The sequence below is a fragment of the Nicrophorus vespilloides genome, unplaced genomic scaffold (assembly GCF_001412225.1).
Source record: "Nicrophorus vespilloides isolate i.1.1-1 unplaced genomic scaffold, Nicve_v1.0, whole genome shotgun sequence".
Classification (NCBI taxonomy): domain Eukaryota; kingdom Metazoa; phylum Arthropoda; class Insecta; order Coleoptera; family Silphidae; genus Nicrophorus; species Nicrophorus vespilloides.
The window spans coordinates 188,294-215,737 of record NW_017096804.1 but is presented as its reverse complement, the minus strand read 5'-3'; the positions used below and the strand labels follow the sequence as shown (position 1 = coordinate 215,737).

At 33.3% G+C, this 27,444-nt stretch overlaps 2 protein-coding genes across 5 annotated transcripts in view; both read left to right on the top strand.

Annotated features, from left to right (window-relative positions):
- The window catches only part of LOC108558237 (E3 ubiquitin-protein ligase MYLIP), a 34,018-nt gene extending 23,877 nt beyond the window's left edge, over positions 1-10,141 (top strand). Inside the window, exons 2-4 of the mRNA XM_017915081.1 lie at positions 2,319-2,509; positions 6,848-7,634; positions 9,676-10,141. Coding sequence (XP_017770570.1) covers positions 2,319-2,509; positions 6,848-7,634; positions 9,676-9,882 — 1,185 coding nt within the window. The 3' untranslated portion in view covers positions 9,883-10,141. The remainder of the gene's footprint in view (positions 1-2,318; positions 2,510-6,847; positions 7,635-9,675) is intronic.
- Positions 10,142-12,991: 2,850 nt separating this feature from the next.
- The window catches only part of LOC108558232, a 39,877-nt gene continuing 25,424 nt past the window's right edge, over positions 12,992-27,444 (top strand). The window contains exons 1-3 of one of the 4 annotated variants that reach the window (XM_017915076.1): positions 12,992-13,549; positions 19,672-20,136; positions 24,023-24,907. In XM_017915076.1, the coding sequence (XP_017770565.1) occupies positions 19,678-20,136; positions 24,023-24,907 (1,344 nt within the window). In that variant the 5' untranslated portion in view covers positions 12,992-13,549; positions 19,672-19,677. The remainder of the gene's footprint in view (positions 13,550-19,671; positions 20,137-24,022; positions 24,908-27,444) is intronic. The other 3 variants (XM_017915074.1, XM_017915073.1, XM_017915075.1) reach the window with 3 other exon arrangements.

Below are 27,444 nucleotides of genomic sequence, written 5' to 3'. Positions count from 1 at the left end.
ACATTGCAGATATGTTATTGGCGCGTCCAATAAATAAATTAATGTAACTTCTTTTTTTTAAGTACGATCAACAAGTACGCAGTTTTTATTATTATTAAATAATTTGTTTACACGTCTCTTTATCGCTGCATAATTGCAATGTTTATATAACATTTCGTCAGCGGATAAGTAATAATGATGCGATAATAGATGTCGGGGCAGAGGACATTCAATCAATTCGGAAAGATCCATTTATAAATGTTTATATTATATATTTTGTTATGTCAATCACTTATAAATCAACAAGAAATATAAAAAGTTAATATTTTGGAAGTATATTTTTATACAGGCCAGCGTTCCCCAAACGATGCATAGCGTTACATTTTTAATGACAGCTGTCACATTGTGTCAAATGGAGATCTGGTGAAGTACTGTCAGCAATTGAGTTGCAGTACAACTACAAATAAATACGTTAAATCGTAAAATGACAGCTGTCATTTAATGTCAAAACTTGGAATACTCTTAGCAATTGAGTTACAGCACAACTGCCAAATAAATATGTCGAATCGTGAAATGACAGCTGTCACCTTGTGTCAAAGCGAGGAATTCTTGAATTACTCTTAGCAATTGAGTCGCAGTACAACTAGAAACAAAGATGTTGTATCACGAAATGACAGCTGTCATTATCTGTCAAAGGGATGAACTGGTGAATTAATCTTACTTCTTAATATAATTACAACTTGTAATTCAATAATAAGATAAAATTGTTCAAATATCCATCAATATTTAGTTGAATTTCTAAAATAGTATATAAAAATCTCAATAATAAAGTAATTATTAAAGTTTAGAGCGGTTCGGTTTTGCGGCTTCTCTTTCGATTTTAGTTGTGATGAAACATGCATTAAGAGTACTTCTTTAATGTTTTGAGCAGTTTCATTATACAACACTTCACACAATGCAGATTTACTATAGTAGAGTTTAAAATTATCTCTTTGTGTGGTTTTAAAGTTCTCGGTTCACGGAATCGTTCAATCTTGTTTAGCAAGAAACTTTGGAACTTAAAGATTATATGTTTATCCAATATTTTCCATTAGAAAATTACGCATTTCTCTCAACTACCAGATACGAGTATCTTAGGTCATGGTTCAAAATGCATTTACCTTCTGAGAAAGTGCTGCACTTTCCTCCTCGCATGTTAACTAACAAAAAAAAGAAAATAAAGAAATTGTATAACATTAATAATAATAACAATAACTTCCTGGAATGAATGATGGAAAGTGAAAAGTAATTATCGGATAGAATGATCTTAACAAGCTGATACCTATCGGGGGGGAGAGAATAAGAAAAAGTTTCCTTATTGAATAAACCACCCATAAAATTGGGCTCCTATCCGTAACCCGTGTCAATCCTGTGAGAAATGGGTCCGTAGATCTAATTCTCGTCAATACATTTCACTTCTTCCGCACCAAGAAATCCGTTGAATGAGGAAGAAGAAGAAAGATTGGAAGTCAGCCCCAAATGTGGCGTCGACTAATTAGTGAATCTCATCGTTAGGCAATAACGGCTTTAATCAAGTCTATCTAAGAAAGGGGAAGACTGTATAAATAATAAGCTGCTAGTCAAATATTTATTGAGATTTGAATAAATCCAAGGGGGCCGCGCAAGTTACGATGCTCGCTTCTTGTTTATGTGCGAGAAACTTAAGAACTTTACACAACTTCTACGCCAAAGACATTTTCTGCTATTTGTTTAAGAAACTCCAAGCTTCTCTCTTTCTATCTCTCCGTGTCACTAAGCAGTCCATGCATAATAAAAACGGGGAATTTATTATTATTGTCTCGAGCTTTAAAGCACCGCCAGTCTCTTTGCAATTTGGACGCAAACAAATAAAATAAAAAGAGGCAAAATAGAGATTTGGATTGCTTTACGTTAATCAAAACCAATTACTCTTCTTTCGACCCTTTGTTAGTATCGATGGTACAAAGAGCTCGTAAATTCCGCACGCCGCTCTCTAATTAAATAGAATAGTTGCAATCCCTCCTTCTTCTCCTCCTCCATGGGTTAAGGAAATCCAATACAGAGGGCGTCGGAGGAAGTCTAAGTTCATTACGCGACCCTCGGAAATCCATCCCTTATTTACACTTCCATACTTTGTTTTCGAGTATTTCGAATTCAGGCATTTTTATTACGCTCGAGCGACGAACTTGAAGGTGCAAACCATCTACATAAAACGCTACCGGAATTTCTTCGTATAATCGCATTCATTAAGTTTAATTAAAACGGAAAATGCATCATTTGTTTGTTTACGATTTTCAATTTGTTTTTTGTTTTGTTTTCAGGTTTGCGAACAACTTGGTATATCGAAGGAGTCCGACTACTTCGGCCTGAAGTACGTGAGCAAGGGCGAAGAGCTTTGGCTTAACCTGAGGAATTCCATCGATAAGCAGGTGCCCATCCACAATTCGCTGCGTTTTGCGTTGCGCGTCAAATTCTGGGTTCCCCCGCACCTGCTCCTCCAGGAGACGACGAGGTAAACCATTTGTTTACTTAAGAATTAACTTTATTTGTTTATTCTTCTACGTGTAACCTTGGTAATTGCTGTCCAAGGTTACGTGATATTTGTCATACCAAATTGTGGTCAGTTAACCTCCTAAAATACCGACGAAGATTACTACCGTTAAGCAACTTGTATTTCATATTAAGTAATTCTACATAGCAAGTACATAAAATAAAAATAGTAATAAAACCGCATTAAATAAGTCCAACAAAAGACATATACATACAAGTACATATAAATTAAAGCATACAAATTGAAACTTATGCTTGTGACGAAATTTTATAATCTCGTAATTTTTTTAATGGATCGAAAAATGACATTTGACATTTGTCAAATCGAGGAAAACTGTTAGCAATTATATACAGACAGCAAATATATAAAATAGTTGAGAAACGCTGATTTTTTAAACATATATTTGACATTCATATAAATTATTTCAATCAATTATTAACAATAAAATTTAACAACTTTTTAATAAATATTAATTATATGTCTGTGTTGTTGTCATGAGTGAAGATGACTTTTATTTTGTTTATTGGTCTGCGTTTCTTTCTTACAGGCCACAACATTTCGTCTCGTTTATTTTAATTAATAGTTAGTGTGGCTTCGATGCGGCCTCATCAACGAAACACACGATGTACACAAATAATTAAGCAATTTATATTCAAGTCCATAAAGTCCCAGTTAATATTTAAAAGGCGACGCGAAAAAAAAAAAGGATTCGCATGCATCGCAATATTATTTGTTTATGTACACGTGGCAATATTCTAATCGTGACTCTTCGCTTCCGAACATGACAATTTTGCAAATAATGTTGTTTTTCAAGATTTAAATATCATTGATTGCAAATTGTTCATAATTTACATTTGATTTCTCTGAGTTTTCAAAAAACATAAACATAATAAATTTAAATTTGTATCTGATAATCTGTCAATGAAATGTCAAAATTTTATGGTCGAGGGATTTAATTTTCATTTACTAATTTCGCTGAGTTTTTTGAGAATACATGCAGAAAATTAACTTTACTTACGTGATTCTACAAAAAAAGATAATTGAGTACATCTTTGCAAGAAATATCGAATTTGCAGCTGATCAATGAAATGTCAAACTTCTAAAGTCGAGTCTCAACTTTTATAAACGAGGCTCACTTTGATAACATGATAAACCAAATAATTTAGTTTTAAACTAAAAGAAAAATATCATAGTAATATCTCAAAAGTAATTTGTTTGTGTCGTATAAATCACTTCTATAATGTATATCAAATGTGCTTTATAAAATTTCAACAATCCAAATTGAGCGATAAATTTGAAAAAATGGATTGTTGTAGGCAACATTATTTGTTTAGGTAACAGTTGCATGCATAATCATTCAAAAAAAAATGACAATTACGCGAGTCAAAAATCAGTATTTTATAGCTCAAACTATAGAATTATTACTAATAACTTAAATCAGCAATGATTAAATACGAGAACGACGGAAAACTCCTACATATTTATGATTATTCCATAAAGCAAATAAAAATAAAGTAAATTATATATTTGTATATGTGAACTGGTTTAATTGAAGCGATAAATTTCAATGATTGCGCGATCGTTTATACATTGTTCGCCATGTGTGTTTTTTTTTGTTTTTTGTTCCGAGTCCGTCGATGTCGTGTTATTATTTCGTTACTCGCTCAGTTTCATTCCATGTCGCTGTGATTTATCACGGGGAAGGTGGGAGCAATATCATAAAGCATTTATCCAATTTACATTCATAATGAAGTATAATTTAATTTAAAATTATCTCGGCCGCCGCTAAATGATTCCCAGCATTCGAGCTCTGTGTCTCGTGCAGCGAGCATTTATCAAATTACGTAATTACTATAGTTCGGAAACGAACAAGAAGCGGACGAGAGTAACAAAAGATTAAAAAGAAACCTTCGATGGATCCAACGAAATTTGCATGGTTTCTAAGTCTCTTGATGTTACAACAGTTTATTTATTAACAAAAGGATAAATCCGAACTTCATTTACGAACAAAAAAGACACAATTAATTTGATTCCATTGATTATTATTTATTCGTGAGTCACAAAGCGAATCGTTCTCTTTTTCTTTTGTTCTACGAGTTTTATTTCGTAATTGAATTTTGTTATCGAAAATGATGCAGATAATTTGTAACAAAGTGACAATGGCAATGCGAGAATCTATTTTCGCGGTGCTTCTTTTTTAATTGTCGTTTCGATAATGGCCGTCGGAGGAGGAGGAGGAGAATGGCATTTACGGGAGTGGATTTCTGGATCGATACAAACAAAAATAAGCGGCACATTTATTTCTGAACTCGCGAACTTGTTTTAATCAAGAGTGCGGATGGAATTTATTGCCACTGCCATAACGTAAATACGAAACGTTTGTTTGTTTGTTCCTCCACCCTCAACACATACACACACGTTTTATTTCTCGTTTCGATCGATGCACATAGCTCACATTCTTTGATTCGATAATCTACACTGTTTGAAATTTATTGAAGTATTTATTCAGTTTCCATTAAATATACAATCAAAACTATTTCCAAAATTATTTTTTCAACATTTGTTATCTACATTAACTTTTATTAATTAGTTATAAGTGTGCATATGAATAATTTACTACATTTAAATGCGTACATGCTTCAGATGTATCTGCTAAAGTGTAGGCGGATTTGGGTCAACTAAATTATTATCTAATAGTTTAACTCAATGTTTGTTTCGCATTAAACATTCAGTGCACTTACACAATCGCCATTTGCTTGAATCTCAATACAGTCCAAATAACATTATTCCATGATTAACTAAACCGGGGAAACGGTTAACATTAAAGTTTGTATTAAGGTGATACGCAATACTTGCCAAGTAAATAGTACAAGTCATTTAAAAATAACTTGGTTGTCATGGAGACTAAGCGCTTCTTGCAATGAATTAAATCACTATTGAGCCCAAATGTCATTGTGAAGAAACGTTTAACATTAAAGTTACTATTATGGTGATACGTGATACTTGCCAAGTAATATGTCATACTTAGGTAATATGGAGAATAGGTTAACAACAAAGTTATATGATAAGTAAATTGTACAAGTATTTTCGAAACAATGTGGTTGTCATGGAGATAACGCACATGACGTATTATTACGCAATATTTGATAATAATTTAAATCAAACTTTATATAGTTTCCATTAATTTGCTTTCAATAATAATTTACAACACATCCGTCAATTTGACAGTATTACCAAATGCAGATAGATTATGATGCTCATGAATATCTGTCGCATGTGACACTAAAATCCGAAATTCGAGACAAATAAAGACATTGAAATGAATCAATCAATTGGGAATGAAAAGGAAAAATACAACAATTTATTTTTATTGAAAAGGTTTTTCTAAGACTAAAACCGTATTTTGCTTCAAATTCTCTTTAATTTTTTTTCTCCTCCTCATGCAGAAAGCCCTTGAAAGTGGCCGTCCTGCAGAACTATTTGCAGCACGTGTGCGAACGAACATTTGGAACTCAATATCAATAAAATGTAGCGAATTGCCCTACAAAGAGGTTTTCGATTTCTCGGAGGTCAGCGATATCGTAAAATTGAATTACCACAACGCGATTTACAGATTTTCTTTTAGCACTGAAAATTACAAAATCTTCTACCAATAACATTTTTTATCCTTCATAGACTACTTTAATTGTTTTGTTTTTGTTAAGTCTTCTTCTTCTAAGTTTCATTTAGTTAAGTAAATAATGCAGTTGCAATAATGTTTGTCTTTTCGTTGTTGTTTTTGTTTTAAAACAAAATTGAAAGATCAAGGCTTTCTTAAAATAGCTGGCATTCAGCTTATGTTATTGTTTTTAATAATGATATGCACCTGCATTAGCATTCAATAACAACAAAATAATAATCATTGGAATAATCCGGACATCGACCAAATCAAATTTCATTCGTTTTGAAACATAATGTATTTAAAGAATCATATACTATGATAATTGATAAATGTATGGATTGAAATGTTAATTAGTTGTGCTATAATTAAATTGATTGAAGTAGGCGGTGTAATTATAGGGCAAATTGCATAACGGTTGGTAGTAGTAATATGCTTTGGTAACAAGGAATCAAGTAGCTTAGAGTAGAAACAATGTATTCCTTGCGGCTTTTTGCATAGAGCTTTTAAGCTGCCAGATGTTGGAGATGTGGTAGATGTGTAAGCCTGTGCTGGCAAGTATGAATCGATAGGTGTTACAGCGAATAGACGTTAGATGTAATCTAATTCCGTGTTTTCATTCTTATGTTTTCTTTTTGCAGGCATCATTTCTATCTGCATGCCAGATTGGATCTGATCGAGAAACGCTTAATAGCGTCTGACTGGGATACGGTAGCGAAGCTGAGAGCGTTGATAGCTCAAGTGGAGACCGGCGATTACGATCCCTTGCATGTGGCCAACTACAACCAGACCTCGACGATAACAAAGCTGGAGCCGGACGATAAGCCGCAGGATTTGGTGCAACGCGTCATCGCGCATCACAAGAACTGCAAGGACATGAAGGCGTCGACGGCTGAGTACTGGCTGCTGAAGGAAGTCGAGACTCTCGAGGGCTTCGGCCAGGAGATCTTCCAGAGCAAACCGACTGGTAGCGTCTTGGGCGTGGGGCCGCACGGCATCACCGTCTACGAGAACGACAAGAACAACCAGGTCATCCCGTTCACGGCCATCCAGAGCGCCTCCTCGCACAAGCGGATGTTCCGGCTGGAGTACACGGGCCAAGAGGGCGAAGTCACCATCCTCGAGACTAAATTCGATACGAACCACGTTGCGAGCAGCCTCTACCGGTCCATCACCGAGAAGCACGCCTTCTACAGCTGCGAGACAGTACGCAGCGCCGTCACCGACCAATTCATCAGAGATCTGAAGGGCACCATCGTGTCCATCTTCAATGAGGACTCTTCTTTAGGCAAGAAGTACGTGTTTGACATTAGGAGGACCTGCAGGGAGGTGTACGACAATGCTCGCAGGGCGCTCTACCAGGAAGACCAATTGCTCTCGCAGAATATCCACGACTTGGCCAACAGATGCGACGGAGAAAATTGCGAAGTAAGTCTCTTTTTTTTAATTTTTCCTCCGCACATATTATTTCTGCTCGAACATCTGTTTTTCTTTTTGTTCTGTTCTATTAATAGCGACTTCAAGTGCCTTCGCATTCTCTTGTTTATGTAAATAAGAAACTCCGTCGGTGACATTGCCTCATATCTTACATTAAATGCTTATCGTATATAGTGAAAAGTGGACAATTCAATGCCATTTTTTTAACGCATTCAAATTTACTAGAAAATTATAACTAAATTTTTCTAAATGAATACAAATCAGCCTCATTAGTATTAGTAATATAAAACTTAGTAAACAAAATCATTCAATGTTAAAATGGAAAACGGTTCTATATTAAGATTTGCTAAAGTTATAAAATTATCAAGTTTTTTTTTCTAATTTGATTTAATCATTAATTTGTTCGTTAAATTTCTATAATTTAATTGTTTCGTTAAATCTTTTTAATAAAATTTACGTCTTATGGTCCAAATTATAAAAACAAATGCATAAACGTCTTAATTTAACTAATAATGTATACATTCTGACATTGAGGTTAAATTTCATTGAAAATTCTAAATCATGATGCTGTAACCGAAAACGAAATTTAACGAGCCATTACCTTAGTTAACGGACCGGTTGCACTTAACGAGCAACGGAGCGCGAAACTTATGTAAAACGCAAATAATTGCTTACCAATGACATTTTCTGCTTGTTATTATTATGTAGTTTTAAAAAAAACAACAAAAAAAATGGAATAACAAACGAAATTTATGGTCGAAACGTGCCAACTACTTTTTACACAGTTTCTGAAAAAGAAGTATAAAACTGCACGAATCTAATAATATGAATGGAAAATTGTTTTTGTATCTACTGAAAGCGTAATTTATGTTTTTTTTTTGTTACTGAGTAATGAAACTTTACATAATTTTCTAAACTTTCAGTCTTGAAATCGGTGTAGCAATAATGGTCGTAAGATATAAGCGCTCTCTCGAATGGGGACGGCCGTATTTTATGGGTCAAGAAGAATTTATTAAAGAAACGCCCTCCCCACCCATTCTAACTAATTCCAAAGATTTACATAAGAATTCGATATAAACGCATATTCTCGTAAACAGAATCTTCCGTCTCTCAGAGCCAGCGAAAACATCTTCGCGCAGAAATCTATTTTCACGGCAAATATTTATATTTCGGTTTACTAAAAACATGCACGGGCCTGGCACTGCAATTGCCCCATGCACCGTCCAAACTATTCCTAAATCTGTTACATACTCACGCAATTTATCGCCGCTTATATATTTACCATTTTAAATTTCATTAAATAATGATCTCTTTATATCTATTTATATATATATTCTCTGCTTATGTAATGTTTGCATCAACAATTCGATTTGCATTTAATGGAAATTATTTTAATTGGACAACCTTTCAACTGCGGAAATAAACTCATACGATTTACGAGCGCTACATTTTAATTATGTGCGCTCGGATTAAGTTAATAACACGTTGTATAACTATTTAATTTGTTTTTTGAAGTTTGAAATATTTTTAACTTTGTCGCTTTGTGAGAGAGCTTTTCAATGCGAACCGAAAATTGCATTCGAATCAATAACAACATTATGCACTGCTCTTTGACCTCATGTCCAAACGTACACTAATTGAAATTCACAGTTTGAATTGTTAATATATTACTTTTTTTAATATTTTATTTGTATTGACTAATTTACTTTTGTCCTTAAATGGGTCGCGAAATGACAGCTGTCACCTTGCGTCAAAGTGTCAAAAATTTTGTAAAACAATGACTACTATAAACAAACATATTTGCGTAGCAAGGAGGTTGAGAAACGCTGATTTATATTATATTATATAAAAGAAAAATCATTAATTGGAAATCATTTATTTTGAAGAGCAAAATCTTGAAGCTAATTATTAATTAATGCTGTCTCATTATAATAACAACAATATATAAATTTCATTCAAGGTCGAAGTATGCGGATTCAGTTTGTTTATCTTGTATTGAAATAACTAATGATTTTCTTCTCTTTGATTGCAGGACTCCCAAAAATTGGCGCGTCTCTTGGACGCTCTGACCTGTAACATCTGTATGGACTGTCAAATTGACACCGCCTTCCTGCCGTGTTTCCACATGCTGGCCTGTTCCACGTGCGCCTCGAAATGCGAAAGATGTCCTTTGTGCAGAGCGGACATCACGCAGGCTCAAAAGATCTACTTTCCAGGAGAATTCAAACAAGTCTGTTAATTAAGAGCAAAAGATTATAGAGAGAGCAGGACGAGGATAGGAAGAAGAAGAAATAGTGTTTCTGTGCAACCTTTAAAAGGCAAAAAGCTTGATGATATGAAAAAAAAACTAAAACCAAAAACTTGAATTGGATATATACGCAAAAATTGTTCTTTTCGTAACGGCGTTTTCATCGAAGTGTGCATCATTATTATCAAAAAAACAAAATCTTTCTTTAAACATTATTATCTAAACAGACGCTACAACTTTATTATTTTTTTTCCCCTTTTTACTACTATTATTATTTTTATATATTTACCTGTACATTTATAAGAATTGGATCTCAAAATTTATGTTTATTTGTGATTATTATTATTATTTCTACTCTTATTTTGTTTTTGGTTAAATCTTTCTTAGTTTCTAACAAACAAAAAATTATGTAACAAAATGTATGTCTCACATTGAGACAAACCACTTTCATCCTCTTACGTGATTGTTAATTCATTATTTTTTTTTACTTTATTATACAAGATCAACAACAAGGTGAGAGATGGAAACAATATTGATAAGAATATTATTAATAACGACAATAGAAATATAGCTTGTACGATAGCTTGTAAGGAATGTGTTAAGAATTAAGTTTAACTGAAAAAAAAAATACAAACAAATATAGTCAGTATATCAATGCAAGAAAACTTTAGTGTTAGGTATGACGTTAAGTGTAAATAAGCTTAGAGAATATATATATATATTATAGAACGTATACAACAACAAGAAAAATGTAATTAGTATTAGCCGAGAATCGTCGAAGTGCGCCTTCGACGATTCTCGGTGTCTTTGGAAAATGCCTTGGTGATACAGGGAGCCCCTTGTGATAATTTTTTTTTTGTGTAGATGTAAAGAGAATGAAAAAAAAATGAATGATGATGACGAAGAAGAAGAAATATAACTCCCTTGTATTTTAAATGAAAAAATGAAAGAAAATTATGGATTGAATATGAATATATGAATGACAGCAGCCCACCTATCTGTTTAAGGAATTAAGTACATTGTATAAAAGTATAAAAAAAACTTATTATGGACCAAAATTGTTTGAATTTAGATATGGACACGACGTTAGGAAAACAAAGAGATATTTAAAGAATAGAAGACGATAAAAACAAATATGAATAAATAAATAAATAAACGAATACTATAAATATATATATGTCTTATACTATTATTATTATATTGTCATCTTTGTAAACACTCTTGATTTCTTTTCTCTCAGGCGTTCGTTTCTTCCCCCCTCAATATTGTCTTTATTTTATATACATATTGTATAATTTACGAACTGTCTTCGCCTGACAATGCTTAATCCTAAACTGGATACATAAATCTATATTATATATATACGATTAACTGTTGATAATAAATAAATAATAATATTAATAATAATAACAATGAATGTCAGAATTACATCTCTAGTATTTTATTGATAGTATTACGAATATTTTATTAAATAAATGTCTACATTATCAACTTGTTAAAACATGAATACTCCAAATTGTTTACTTTCATTTCTGCATTTCCCGCAACAAAACCTATCCTGAATTAAAGAATCAAAATATAACATTGAACCAGGGCCGTATTCTACTGTAGAAGATTATTCTACTGTTAAACGCCAATAAGATTTTGTAAGACCCATAAAAAATTGAATAAATAAAGATGACGCGAACGTATTAGGATTGGTACAAATGGCCTAAGACAACCTTAAAACGTCCTGTATTTATAACATCAAACATATTAACCCTTAAAAGCCTGATTTTCCAAATTAAATTTAGAAAATATCAATGCATCAATAGCAGTAGGACAATACATATTTTATATATAACTTTTGTTCATTTTATACAATTTAAATAATATTTAAATGTCCGGTATCAAATTTGAAACTTGGAGCATTTAAGCGCAAATGAAAAAAAAAAGCAGCAATTCTTTCTTATTTTTTTATCAATGAATGATAAAGTAATTATGCAAATATATTGTAATACACCAATTAAAGAAGTAATGTTAAAACTATTGCATGACTTTCTTTGATTACAATCGTCAAATTGTATTGGTAAGTCACGTAACTTATTTTATCTGTCAAGCAAATAACAGTCACATTGTTTTCCCACACGTGAGTTTGCTGTAACTGTTTTTCAGATACGTGACAAAAAAATAAGATATAAAGTTATTGGTATGTAATTATTATAATTCAGTTAATTCTTAAAATTTTATGTTTGTTGCTACATATTTTTTTTTCGAACAATGTATGTATTTCATTGAAGAAAAGTAGATGTCGCTAAGTACCAAATAATACAAATTGAAATTGAAATGTAATGAAATGATGGACAAAAATATTTATTAATAATAGTTAATTAAATAATTAACATTTATAAATGCGCATTAATTTACAAACTAATTCGAAATTAGTGATTTCTTAAACATGATTATTTGAAGATAAAACAATATTTGTATAAAAAGTATTACATTTATAAATGGTTGGGTTCTGTTTTTTTTTTTCTGAAAAAGAAAGTAAATAAAATTTTTAAATAATTAAAGTAATTGGTTTAATTTAACCAAATTTGGGGCTTAAACTTGCTTCTTAATTTTTAAAAGACAACTTTGTCTTCGTTATCAGAACATGAGTTTGTTTGAAATCCGAAATCTTCGTTAACCGAAAACTTACTGTATCTGTTTAATTGTTCCTTGTATTATTTGACTATGTGATGCTTTCACGTATCTTTGGTTGTCTACAGCTTGTATTCGTTTACAAAACTTTTGTATAGTTTGATTTTGTTGAATTCTTGAATGAAAATTTTATCTATGAAGGCACGAAGTAAAATTTTCTAATTCATAAATATGCCATGCATACGTAGGATATTTGAAATTTTGAAGTTTCTTTAAAGTTAAGTTTAAAATGTTGGTGTTTTTGAATTTCTCAATATATTGGTGAATTGTCGAATCGAAATAGAAAGTAGTTGCGTTAGCTCATGCTATTGGTAGGGATGGTGATGGTTGGGTTGGTTTGAATGGGGAGCGGTGGGGCAATGGTCGGTTTGGATGCGGATGGACGTCTTCGGAGCGTGTCGGCTGCGCTGGTAACATTTATCGTTAGTAGACTTGTGTTGGCAGCGCGACAGTGCATTGTTGGGAAATGAGGCAAGATGGCTGCTTCTAGTGAAGTAGTATGAAATGGTTACATTTTTACAATGTTTCTTTTATAATTTGTACATTTTAAGCAACCAATTATTTAAATGAAAACAAAGTGGTCGGTCTCCTGAAAAGATATTCACGCAGGTAGATAGTAAGTGTAGTGTGTACATAGTGCGTATTTTATATTTATAGGTAATGATATAGTTAGTGAAGAATATATAGTGAACGTATATAGTGTGCGGTTTATAAGAGGAGATAAGAGAGAACACAGAAGTTATATATTTGTATCTATATATCTCTACATATACACACACGCACACCAAAACGCTAAAGCACACACAGCAGCCACATATTCATTCATATATAGATATAAAATATATATACACATATATAAAACTAGCAATAGAGGAGAAGAAGGGCATTTCGTGTTGCTGTTGGATTCTGGGGAAGGGCAGGGACTACGCGTTTCCTGGATTCCGGTGGAGAAGGTCCGCCGTTGTCATTTCCAAAGGTAAGTTGATCATCAGCTCTCGACGAAACGCTTCAGACCCAAACCCAGAATTTTCGGGACTGTCCTTCCTCTCTTGAGAACGATGATTGGGGGGGCCGCACCGAAAAACCTGGAACGTCATCTGCAAAAGCGATGGCAAGCGTTCGCAGTTTCGAAATGTTATTTAAATTTCTCTTATTGCACACACACACATATCTATATATACATAAAACAGTCTCGGAACGTCGAAAGTTCTCTTTCATAACCAGAAATCAATTCGTAACGTTGCACAAAAACCGGCCACTGTTTACCCACATTCCAATCAGCCAACCCGATCATAAGGGCTTCCATTAACAGCTGTTTCTGGCCAGACTTTTAATTGTGCAATAATACGTCTATTGGTCAACGAATCCGCACTTCACACCTTCAATTTCGCTTTTCTTTAACCCAATTGCGAGTGTGAGGCCCACTTATCAAATCATTGCGAAACCTCTTCGTTTATTTTTTTTTTGGTTAATAATCAATTTCAACTTTTGACCTATTTAATATGTATTGCTCACCATATGATTATTAATGCTGCAAAAACAAGGTCCCAGCTAAAACGGTATTATTCATATTCATTCACCTCTCAAAAGTCTGCTTTCTGCAAAGTACCAAATCCAAAAGATCCACGTTTTCTATTTTGCTCAACCTTGGTTCATTCATATTACATGAAAATTGTACAATTCTGTCACCTATTTAGTAATTATTATAGCCTACCTAAAAAAAATAACAAGTATTGCAACACAAATACTTTATGATCTGTTAAAAAGAATTACAAAAAGCAGTTTTATCTAATTCAAATTCGCTTCCAATGTTAAAAATATCAAATCATTGTTAAGAAATGAATCATCAACAATTTAAAAGTACTTATATTTCTAAAACGAAATAAATATTTTATAATGATTAATTAAATTGACTTTAACTTTAATTAAAATAAAACTTTGCTATAATAAAATCGAGTAAATTATTTATTATTTGCCATACTATATTTAGAATTATATTTATAGAAGAAGAAAGCAATAAGTCTATGTTGATAAATAAATGTTTTAGCCTCAATATTAATCTCTAATGGAACTGAATATCTCCTATTGAAATTTGATTGGAATCTGTTGAACTTTAATAATTACATTTGAAATTTTTAAATTTATCTAGAAGAATATGAAACATTAACATTGCGATTTTTTATATATTTATCTCTGAAATTTATTAAATTTGCTTATTTGATATGTATGGTTTTTGAATCATTAATAACTCGCATAGTCCGGCTTCGATTAGTCCAGATTTACTATATAATAAATTCTAAAAAAATTGTTTCTTTTTATATGGAACTGATTAACCGCACTATACGGGGTATTGCTGTATATAGCATTTGCTTTTTTGCTGTTATTTCGCATTGTCGCTGCATTTCGATTAAATTACGCTTGCAATGGGGAAACACGGTAGGAATGCACGTGCAATTAACGCTAATGCAACTGATTGATTCCGATTGTTGTGATTATTCAGCGATGTCATTCAGGTGACCAGTGGGCACCAAACCGTGTCATAATTACGGACATCCGATAGAATTAATGCGGGAATCGTGCATTTTTAATTGCTTTGGACGAAAATCGATTGAAACGGCCGAACGAAACACATATATTTGTACCCCAATTACGGTAAATCGATGATCCATCTAAATTTAATTGATTTATTGGAAAATTATTTGTTTTTCTTTATTCGTCCTGCGTGAATCATTCAAGTTAGAAAATGTTATATAATTAACAAATCTTGTGGTTCTCGTATGTTATTTCGTAAATGCAGTTCTTAGGCGATACGATCATTAATTATATGTTGAAGTAAACACGTTTTAATTGTTTATAATTTATCAAGTAGAAACAAGTTCAAATGTTTTACAATGTATTTCAATTTTTAGGTGTATATAATCATTTTTTTATATACATCAATACATCGATTAGTCCGGGCTTTGATCTATCCGGATTCACTATAGTCCGGATTGAAAATTTTGAAACAAACTAAATATCAATTGATCAAAATGAAAGCAAAATCTAATTCAAATTAGTACACAAAATGATTTTGTTATACACAAACTTAACGTCTTTTGTATGTACAGTGGAACCTCGCTTAACGAGTAAAATGAATGGTTTAACGAGTGACGATGAGAAGAGATGAGATTGCGCACCCGCTACATCATATCACGTGTATTTTTGAATATGTTTCACTATACGAGTAAAAATGCGGAAATTTTGGAACGGATTAAACTGCGTTAAGCAAGGTTCCACTGTATTTAGTTAATCGATTAGTCCGGTTTCAAACAGTCCGGGATCTTGGTGTAATCATATCAAAACAAATTTCTGAATCGATTACAAATTTTTAGCTGAACCAAAATCTATTATTAACTTCATTGAATCACTTTTAGATATTTGTTGTTGTTGTTCCTAGGACATAGCTATTATTCACTTGAAAACAATGCCTTAAATAAATTGTGATTGTATAATGTCTTTGGCTGTTAAATACAGAGGCAAAAGGAGAGGACATACATATTATTCACTTGCAGAATTGAATTGATTTAAACATAACATAATTGCATAATCGGAAGTTATAAAGAAACATCCATTTATTTTGACCATCTTTTTGACTTTAAACTTCGTACATATTTTGGTTGTATATTTTCAGAAAACTGACGCACAAAACTTTTATTACAAGTCATTCTCTAGTTTGAGCAAAAAAAAAATGATATCATTGAAAGTCATTCAATCGTTACGAGGTTTGTGACCGTCGCTGATTCAATCGAAGATTATAAATTAATTCTGTGAATTCGAGGATTATATATTTTATACTTTCAAGTACATTTGCTTGAAAAACGTTGTATTTTTTGCATTTTGTAAATATTTTGTTTGAAATTAATGCATGAAATTAATGCAAGTTGCAAATTGTTAAAGTGATAAAGACAATAGAAAAAAGTTGAGAATACATGAAACAAACGGAAATAATTAATTACATGATTGTTATAAACGGAAGAGGAAGAAAAACAGAATTATGGAGGTAAATTAAGTAAATATTGTTATTTTACAATTACGTGGAACGCAAAAGAAAAGCTAAAGTTAACGGTGTATATACCGAAACTTGGTTTCCTCTAAATAAATTGAAACATCACCAAAGAGGTTCACTGACCTGAGCTGCTCCGCTAGTTTTTTTTTTGTGCGATAGAAAAAAAAAACCTGATACAATAGGATGAGTGTAATAGCTACCCCTCTTTTATATATATATTTTTTTAATTTCATCCCTTCTGCAGGGGATACACGTCAATGAAAAATAGTATTAACGAAATGAAAAAAAGAAGAGTACATAACCGGTATCGCCCCGAAAAGTATATAACTTATGTATGCACGCTCTTTTGTATATTCCGGCAAATTTCTCTTTTCAATTAAAACCTCCCAAGACCCATTGTTCATTACTATTGGTACATGGTTAACGTTATCCTTGCAGCGGAAAACGCGTGGCCCGACTGAAAAAAAAACAAACTATTTTCGTGTACGTCGAGCGTACAAAGAGAGGCTTTCGCGCACAAAGGCGGTCACGCATTCGACGTTATATTTGGTACGTGAGGTGTGGGTTACAACGTTCAGGTAAAGAGAAGAAAGAAAAAGTGCCTATTCGATACCAGGTGAAAATGATTTTCGTAACTAAGCCCTTCCGGTTCGTAAAAGTCGTCGGACGCACCTTGAATGCGTAGGAGGGTGCCGGCTGCGTTCCGTTTTGGAACCACTGCTTTAACTTCGTGGAATTTCTTTTTTTTTTTTGAAGCGGAAGAGAAGTTGCACAATCTTTCGGCCGTGTCTATATTTGGACTTCGTCGTTCTTGAATATCCAGATTGTAAAGCAACGATTATCGGTATGAATAATGTATATAATCAGGGCAAATATACAAGGTATTATATTTCACTGTTCTGCAACTATGGAGAGAAATTGTCTTTTTTGTGTCTATTTGACAAATTTCTAAACTTCTGGTCATTTCCGTTCCACTACAAATTTAAATATACAGCAATAGTGTGGAAAATTGGTTCAGCCACTGTTTGAACTGGATAAATCGAGGAACTGTAGTGAATCCGGACATTTGCAAATCTTTACAAAAACTATCCACTATGTTTTTTAGCCCGAATATAAATTTTAATAATTCCCGTTAAACGTGTATAACAACGTCACGTGAGTGTAGTCACGTAACAAAAATATGCATGAAATCAGCTTGTATATTTGTTTCATGTAAGAAGCATATGATGCCGAATATATAAAGTACGTTCGTGCGAACGAAAAGACGTATGTTTAAAAAAAATCGCTAATTCGTATTATTGATTGATGCAATTAAGTTCGCTTATATGATTTATGTACGTAAACCGAATTATTTGCTCTTTACTGTAAATTATTCATCATATTAACTGAAAAATTTGATGAAGAGATTTGCTTACACATTTTGTTATTAAATTTAGAATATTTATCTCGGTCAAAATTACGGCCATTGAATAATTACAAGTTTACATTCTGATTTATTTTTAAAACGTTTTCACTCGCAGATGGCTTAAAAAAAAACGCTTTCAAGAATTCCCGACACCTCATAGTAGTAATTCGATCGCAATTGCCTCAATTATCACAAGAAAACAGCAATTACATTCTTCGATTTCATCATTCATCAAATTAAGATGATTGTCTATATCATTAGATTACTGATTTAATGGAGATTTCCTGCATCTAGATGCGCTCGTATTTATAGTAATTACGGCTCGGAATTATCAGTGATCTCCGGTTCCCGTCTAATCTCCGAATTCAATTTACTGGTTTATACTCGAATATTTCGATATCGCGCCTACTACGTAAACAAAAAAAAAACACACACGAGGAAGCTTGCTTGACATCTCACAAAGTAATTACACAGTTTGCTGCAAACTTAATCGACATTTTAGTAACAATGTCCAATTATTTCCATTTTCAAATTAAACGATGGTTAAGAAGAGAAGAGGACTTCATCATCGTAAAGCGACTTCATCTATTGTTATTCCCCCTAAATTAGATTTCGCGAAGCGATTTCATTAATTCGTTGCGTAATTACAAAATTTCACATCCACAATTATTAGTTAATCCCAATTGGATTTCGTGTAGCGTTCTCGATTTAGTAATTTGTATTTATTTTAATTTAACTTAATTGCTAAACAATGTTTACACAATTCATGTAAAAATGTACGAAAAGTAGGGAAATAAAAATGCGCGTGGAATAATTGCCCAAGGTTTATCTGCTCTTGATGTTGACTTTTCGCCCGTACTTTTCCCCTCGGTCTCTCCTCGTAGGTCAGTATTATTTGCAAATGTTTTATGTTTGTATATAATAAACGCGGCCTGTTATCTTTCATTGCGCGCTTTTATACACACACACAATTGAGCAGAGTTCTTAATCTACTCTACTCTCTTGCGATATGTTCCACAATTATCGGCACGGTACAAGAAGTGCACGATCCGCGTGTTGCATGTTCAAGTTAATATTTGTCCCATTCGCCGTCTATTTGCGCATTACGCCGTAAATTCAATATACAAGATATTTTGTAATCATTTTACTGGGAAAATATGAATTATCAATATTTGCATTTAGTATTAATCGAGATCAACGTTACTTCATTTTATATAATTGCGAAAACTAAGCTGATAGTTGACGATTTCATGTAGAAGAAGTATAAAATTGTTAAATGTATATAGAATTTGAAGAATATGATACAAGGAAATTGATTGATTACGCTGATTTTTGTTTTGTGACAATTTCAAAGAAACACATTTTTCTTTGATAATACGCTCTGTGAGTGTGTGTCAGGCGTATGCAGTGAATATGCAGATTTTATCGAATAAGTGGCTTATAGAATATGATTTGCATACGATGAATAATCCCGAATAAATTACCTGTAAGCTGATTGAAGTTGGCGTGGATTAACAACTTCAATATCAGCGATGGATCGAATCGCGATCCGAGCTGACCTTTTGTAGTAGATGTATATATAGTATGTGAGTTGTGAGAGTGTGTATCGATGTTTCAATTTTGGAATTTTCTTGTTCTTGTTTTGCAGCGTGAAATGCAGGCAATGGACAAACTCCCGAAGGATACAGAATCATTCAAGTCAGAAGAAATTTGTTTCGTGTGCGGCAACAGGGGACACCCACAATCGTTTTGGCTCCACATCAAGCCGATACCCAACAAACCACGTGAACCGTACTTTCCGTTCCTCGAGACCCACGAACCTCCGAACGGGTACATCCCTAAAAGCGACTACGCCGTATCCGCCTGCAACCTCTGCTACTCCCTGCTTCTGCAGCAATGGGACGCCTACGAGAGGGCGTCTAGACCGCACGCGGAAAGGCTGTACTGGCTGAAGAGGGTCGACAATGGACCCTACACCGGAGCGGACATGGGCATCCAAGGGGAATACGCGGCCCAAGTTCTTGGTCTGAACAATGAGAGCGGCGTCGTCACGGTACGACCGCCCAGCAGGAGGGACGAGGTCAAATTCAAAGCATCCCCGAGACCATCTCAGGTAAGTTCAGCATTCGCTCATGCTCAATTTGGTTTGCTTGGGAGGAAATCGGTTTGGGTCGATTTTCCTCGCTCGCAATTTTCCCTAATTGCGCCTAGGAGAAAAAAAAACATATATTTTGCAATCTTACGAGAATTTCAACATTAATCATTGCCGCCTGGCGCCTTCCGAGAACATTTAATAAGCACCTGTTGAGCTTCAGGTCAGATTTTAATTTCGCAACTCCAAATTATATTAATGTTCGATATTATTACGCTATATATGTGTGATGTAATCGATCAGTACTCTTTGGCATCACGAGACAAATATTGAATCTCAAATACAGAAATACCTCGTATAGTGCGTGTAACGGGTTCGCAAATATGCTGTATAGACTGTTTGAAATCGGACTAAAAGAGGATCATACAAAAAGAATCGTCACTGTATAAAACAAAATGATTCGAACTGTATAAACAAGTCAAACGTTTGTCATGACTGAAAGACTAATAATAATTAGATATTGTTATTTTTACTCGTATACATTTATTGATTGTTTATTTTTATATGCTAATTACTAGTTGTTGATGCTTGACCACGAAGATTTATATCTTGTCGTGAATCTCTTTTTATTAGATTTATTAAATTATTTGTTTTGTATCTATAATTAGTGATGTAAACGACAAGTACTTTAATAAACATTTGATAGTTTGTCAAGATAATTATTTAGAAATCAAAATTAATAAACCATTCAATAAATGTCTTGTGGTTAAAAAAATTGCTCAACTTAAGATTTCAGTTTCATTTCCACACAATAATGTAAATTGCGAATTACTCCACAAATACATCGTGAACGCGATCGTTTCAACTGAAGCATGAAAATGAGTTAAGTTAAAGGTTTTGTCGATTCGAATCTGGAGGCGATTAGATCTGTATCACGATTATTTTCGTACTAATTGATGGATGTAGTCGAGGATGTTGTTGTAGAGTTGAAACTGTATCGAGCGAGTGCGGACGGCCCAGATGCAAAACCGATTTTCTTTTAATGTGCACGAAAATGTTGTAATATGCTTGGAGGCATTTCGCATGTGACGGTTGAATAATGGCGAGTTTCGTGTGCGTCGCGCAGTTTGACCAACTACTTACACAAGTTCCGAACATTATCGTCATTAAGTGCAAAACTACGTAAGTTAGCGACTCGACAGGCCCCAATATTTAATAACAATGTTAAACAATACATTCTTTCTTCGCAATCGTTCGGCATGGTTTATTATTTAAAATGTTTAGTACTTAAAACAAAAACGTATTTCAATCATTCATAAACTTAAAGCGTATTAATTTGATTAGTAATACTGATTTAATATATTAAGTATACTAAGTCTTTGTTGCAAGCAAGTATAAGAAAATCGAATGCGCTGCAAAACAATGAGCACATGTATAATTCATCGTACGTGTAAGACTTTCCGTTAAGAAAGTCGAACGAAATTGAAACCGTTATCAGTTTATTTCCGATTAATATATTTATGGCTGTTCTATATATATATATAAATACATTTTGTTCATAGTATTTTTTTATATATTACAATTACGAGAAAAAAAATCGTATCCTTGCGCGTTATACTTAAACCCATTGGAGTGTGTATGTGTGTGCTCCATGCTGATAGCCTAATTTTGTCAAGTGATTGCGTCACGCAAGGCCTTATCAAGTCACCCGATTTTGTTCCTAAATACCTTATGTAAACGGACGAATTATCGTGTTCTCTAAAAATGCCAAGAGAGCAGCGTTCTCGGCGTAGCAAGCATATTTTCTTATTCATCATCTTTCATAAATTTGTTTTATTTGTTCATTGAAAATAATTGTGCAAAGCATAGTTATATGCAAAAAAAAGGATGTATTAATGAGTCACGTTCATGTGGAGTTGTCCCAATTCGTCTGGTTACAGTCTCCACCATTTGTGGCAGATCGATGAGCTTGCATTCGTGAACTAAAAAGGAATATGGATAGAGAATATTTCACATTCACGTTATTAAATTAAATTAATAAATTTAACGATTCATTATTTATTTCTGATAAACTTGTTTTATTATGCAACTTGTGAAAGGGCTGTTGCGAAACAATAGTAAAAAAAAATTTAATATTTCAACATTATTGTATTCTTAAATACAATAATGATTTATTTTTTTCTAATCATTTGATTATAACTTGTTGGTAAATCTAATTTTCTAACTTGTTTATTGCGAAAACAGATTAATTCATATGGAAGTTGCGGTTAATGAAAGAAATAACAACAAACAATTACGGCGCTATTTTCGTGAATAATTTATGTTAATTGTTTCTGCTCGAAGAAGAAGTGGTATTATTCCCATAATATATTTTCCAACTTATTAACCGCACGCTAATTATTCAGCAAATATTTATTGCTCAATGTTTATTTATCTTTCGGCGATCTGCATATTTCCAGATTCTCTCATGCTTCGGAATAGATTGTTAAAGAAGAAGAAAAAAAAACAATTTTATTTTTGTCTTCGATCTTCGTTACTCTTTTTTTTTCTTGTATGTTTCGCATTCTCGGACATTCGTTCATCGACGCCCACGCGAGCCTTTTGTGTCCCGTCAAGTCACGGTGTCTGCCGGTCATGAAAAGGTCATAATTATGCTTACGCAATGGGAGAAAGAAAAGTTATCTTGGGTGGCCGTTCAGGTGTACGTAATGAATGCAGCGCTAATTTTAGAAAGGCGCTGGCTGCCATTGTCAGGGAGCTCCTTCTGTCAAGACGGAAGGATCATATTTTAATCGGGTGAAGGAAGGACCTGCTGCGGTTCATGCGACCATTAATCTGTTCGAGGTCGGGATAACTAATGAGATCAGCTCGCAAACCTTTTCAAAGAGTCCGGTTTAGACAAATTGCCCCGGGTTCGCTTCTTTCGCTGCTGCTGCTGTTGTTGTTACCCTACACTCTCTACCCGCACAGCTACAGATGTCATTGTCATATATCTTTGACGTTTTGATAAATACGCGGGCGAGGATCGTTTACATTCCTTTCTTCAGGATTCACCGAATGCTGGCGTTATCTGTGTGAGATATACAGATAATTGGCGAGCTGCTAGTCACGTTGTTTTATTGCTTTAGGACCCCGGGTTATTGTTATCAACTGAGCACTTTGATCTCTACTACATTAAAAGCAGCTTTGTTTTTGTAAATTCTGAACTAATTTATTTTTCGATAATATTTTGGTCAACTCCTCATACAAATATATATATATATATGTAAATGTATTTAGAGATAACACTGTTATGTTAATCTAAAGATCCTCCTGGTACTCTATCAAAAATAAATAAATACAGCTCTGTTTTTATATCAACGAGTTTATTATCAACGATTCAGTACGTCTTGTGTATTTGAACCCTCAAGTTGCTCTCCGTCCGTCCTCTGTATGTATGTATTCATACAAATTACAAATATTAATTCAAATTGAAATACACATTTATTGTATTTATTATAAATTGTATTTGTTTGGTTTCGTAATTAATTAGTTTCGATGCGATGATCCAATCTCATATAAAAAATACATGTATTTACGATTGATCATATAAATTGGTTGTTACAAATCAAAAATAAATATTGTCGATGTTGCATCGGTTAATTTTGGAATAAATATGTTTATCTTTTTATTTATTTAAGTTCCGATTCAATACTAATCTTGGTGGAAATCAAATAAACAATCTATAGATTGCGATTGGAAATGTAATTATAGAGTGCATTTTTTTTTTAAATATTATTTATAGTAAAGCGTTTTTGTGCGTATCATCGTTTATTGAGGTTGCAATTACGGTTATTGGGGAGATGTTAGATGTAAACTGTCTTTAGTTTAATGATGTGAATGATGAGATGGTAATGTTGAGTTTCAGGTATCGACGACTGAGCGAGAAGATCGCGATGTACAGGAGGCCTTAGATCTGCGAAACACATGCACGAGTACGCGCAGTTCGCCGGTAAATACATCAGTTCCTGTTTTTCACAATCAAAATTCCAATTCTTCAACGGGTACGGACATCTTAGACCTGAGTATGCCGGACAAGAATTCCGTGACGGAGGTTTGCTACGTGTGCGGCGATGAGTTCAAGCGCGGCAGCTTGAACTTCATCGCCGCCAAACAACTGCCAGAGACGCCGGGAACGCCTTTCTACCCCAGCCTGATGCTTCACCCCAGGCCGAGCCGTTCCAGACCGATGGACTCCTCGGGTAAGGTGCAGGGCTGCACCGAGTGTCAGCAGCACCTGGTGAAGCAGTGGCACACCTACCAGACTCAAGGAAAGCCTCACTACGAACGCAACTATACGCTTCGGAAGAGGCAGGCGCCCGCCATCGACACCACCACCTTCATATGCTATACCTGCGCCTTGGAGTATCCTTCCAGTAGCATACGGCTGCTCTATTGCTGCCCGAACCCGGAGAAGGAGCCGTATTTTCCATTCATCCAGACCTTAAAGCCTCCACCAGGAGCTAGTCCTATTAGTCCGCAGGGCATGGTTCAAGTGTGTTCAATCTGTTATAAGTCTATACCGCAAAAACATCAAGTGTTCGGTGGTGATCCTAGTGCTTTAGTTAATAACCACGTATCCATTAATGATGTGCAATATCACAACAGCAACTCGTCCAGGCCAAGTACTGTGAAATCGCCAGCGAATAGTGCAGGATCTGATATTAGGTATAAACCGTACGAGATCAATAAGTCTGCAATCGTTACCAGCAAGAAGAAGCAAGCCGCCAATGAACTACGACAATTAGCTAGGGTAAGAAGACACTACTACGATTTTACATCGATTTCCAAAACCCACTAATTACTTCAACATTCATAACCTTCCCTCTTACAACACTACAATATTCACCACAAATACAACACGAAACAAGTATTTATATAATTTTTTCTACCGAGGAAGTTAAAATATTCAAATAATAATAATAATTGGCACTAATTTCAGCCAAAAATCAAAGATATTTTATTTAGGTGATAAAATACAATTTTTACCTATTTAAGAAAAAATAAAATTAGAAATGCTGTAGTTCAACCTTCAAAGTTTTAGACTATGCTATAGCTTCTATTAAGTACTAATACCTTTATCTCAAAGCACTCATCGCTTCAGATAAATGAAATAAATCATTTTTTTTTTAGATATATCCATTGACTAAACTATTGCCCCATTGAGACTGATAGTGGTCTACGTGAAATAATGAAATCCAAATATTACGTTCAGATCATTTAGATTGGGAAATTGATGTTAGACATCAATCATATTAAGTAACACGCGTCTGAGATATACAAGAACCTCGCTTAACGAGTTTAATCCGATCCAAAATTTCCGTATTTTTACTCGTATAATGAAGCATATTCAAAAATACGTGTACATATACATATTCAAAAATATGTGTACACAAGTTTTAAAAATGATGTAGCAAGCGCGGGTTTGGGACTTCTCTTCTCATCGTCACTCGTTATGCGAAACATCGCTCGTTAAGCGAGTCATTTTTCTTACAATTAATTTTGCTCGTTAAGCGAAGTTCCACTGCATTTCTGAAGTCATTCCTTATCCGTCTATGCATACTTAGCACTGGAAAGTTTATTTGCACGTTATAATATGAGTAAAATCCCATTGAAAATATACATAAATCAATTCGTATAATTTTTTATAATTATTTAGAAAAAAATAAAGTAAATAATTTAGATAAAATATATTAAGATATACATCTAAAGATTGCAATAAATTAACGATATGCTTGTTATAAATTAAACGAAAAGTTCTGATTGTCAAGAAACTAATTAATTCAATGTCTTTATATCTAAATTGAATCATCGAAACCGTTAAGTTTTATAGATAGACCTGATTCAAATGATGTCGTTTTATTTTATTCATTACTTTTTTTTATATTTCTGTCTGATTAGATTCATTGACTCCACGAATATCATAATATTAATAGATTCGATTTGATTTTTATTCAAATGCGCGTTATCTATAACAGGCGGTACGGTATTTATCGGCAATAAAAATAATGTTTGGTTCTAAATTTAGGTAAATTGCGTTTCCAATATCGGTCGGCTCCCAGATAAACCGGTTTCAAGCGGAAAAGTTTCATTTGTTGAATCATACGTATCCTGATTATTTGTTGAATTTTTTTTATGTGTTTTAAAACAATGAATATAGGCCGTTTCGAACGTAATTCGGTAGTTAAAAGTTTTATGTATAATTCCCATTCCCTAGATCAAGAAGTTTATATTAGCATGTGGCAGACGATGGACGATATCTACTACATGAACCGTAAGGAAACTTTCATTATTTAAGTGTTTATTGTTCCTTATTCCACATTTCGAAGTTCTTCAATTACTAGCTTAATTGATACTATATTAAAGTCATCAGTGGCATATAAGTATTTCAATGCATAGAAATTCTTATCAATTCTATCATTTTATTACATAGTTTAGTATTATTTATTTCTATTTAAATCACACGTTTTCCAAGTAAAAGATGAAAAATATTTGATCTGTCATTTTTTGCTTAATATCTATTTATTTACGAACTAGTTCCGTTCCAAAGGGTAGTTCGTTAGTTGAATTTGTTCGTAAACCGGGAGAATTTTAAAGATTTCAAATATACTTTATTCACACTTTCTCATGGTTTTACTTTTATATATTAAACTAAATACTTACTTACAAATACTTTTCAATGTAGACATCACAATTATTTACGAGAAAAGAAACAAATACAACGAAACAGATAGTACACCTTCAAAAAATTAACTGTCCACACAAAAATTGATCATTTCTTTGATAAAATATAATCTTTTTGGAAGGTGTACTATCTGTTTTGTAACAAGTTAGAGCTTTTAGAATTTTGTTCGTAAGTCCGGGAGTTCGTAAGTCTGCGGATACCTATATATGATATAAGTGATTCATTTTAAAATTTAGAACATCTTGAGCAGTTTTTGTAGTTGTACTGCTACCCAATTGTTTTTAATATACAAGTTTTGTAGCTTTGACAAACGTGACAGCTGTCAAATCATGACCCATTAAATATTTAACGCGACTCATAGATTTAGAAACGCTGGTCTATTACAAACTTAATGTTTGATTACTAAATTAATATGCATAATATAAAATGCATAGATCAATTTATGTAGTAAACGTATTTATCTATATGCCAAGTTGTCACTTCATAAACAAAGCACACTTTAATTGTACACATAAATTGACACAAAATTATTAATCTGAATGTTACGACCTACTTGATGATTAATTTATAGATTACGATTATAGAATTGAAAAAAATTAAGATTC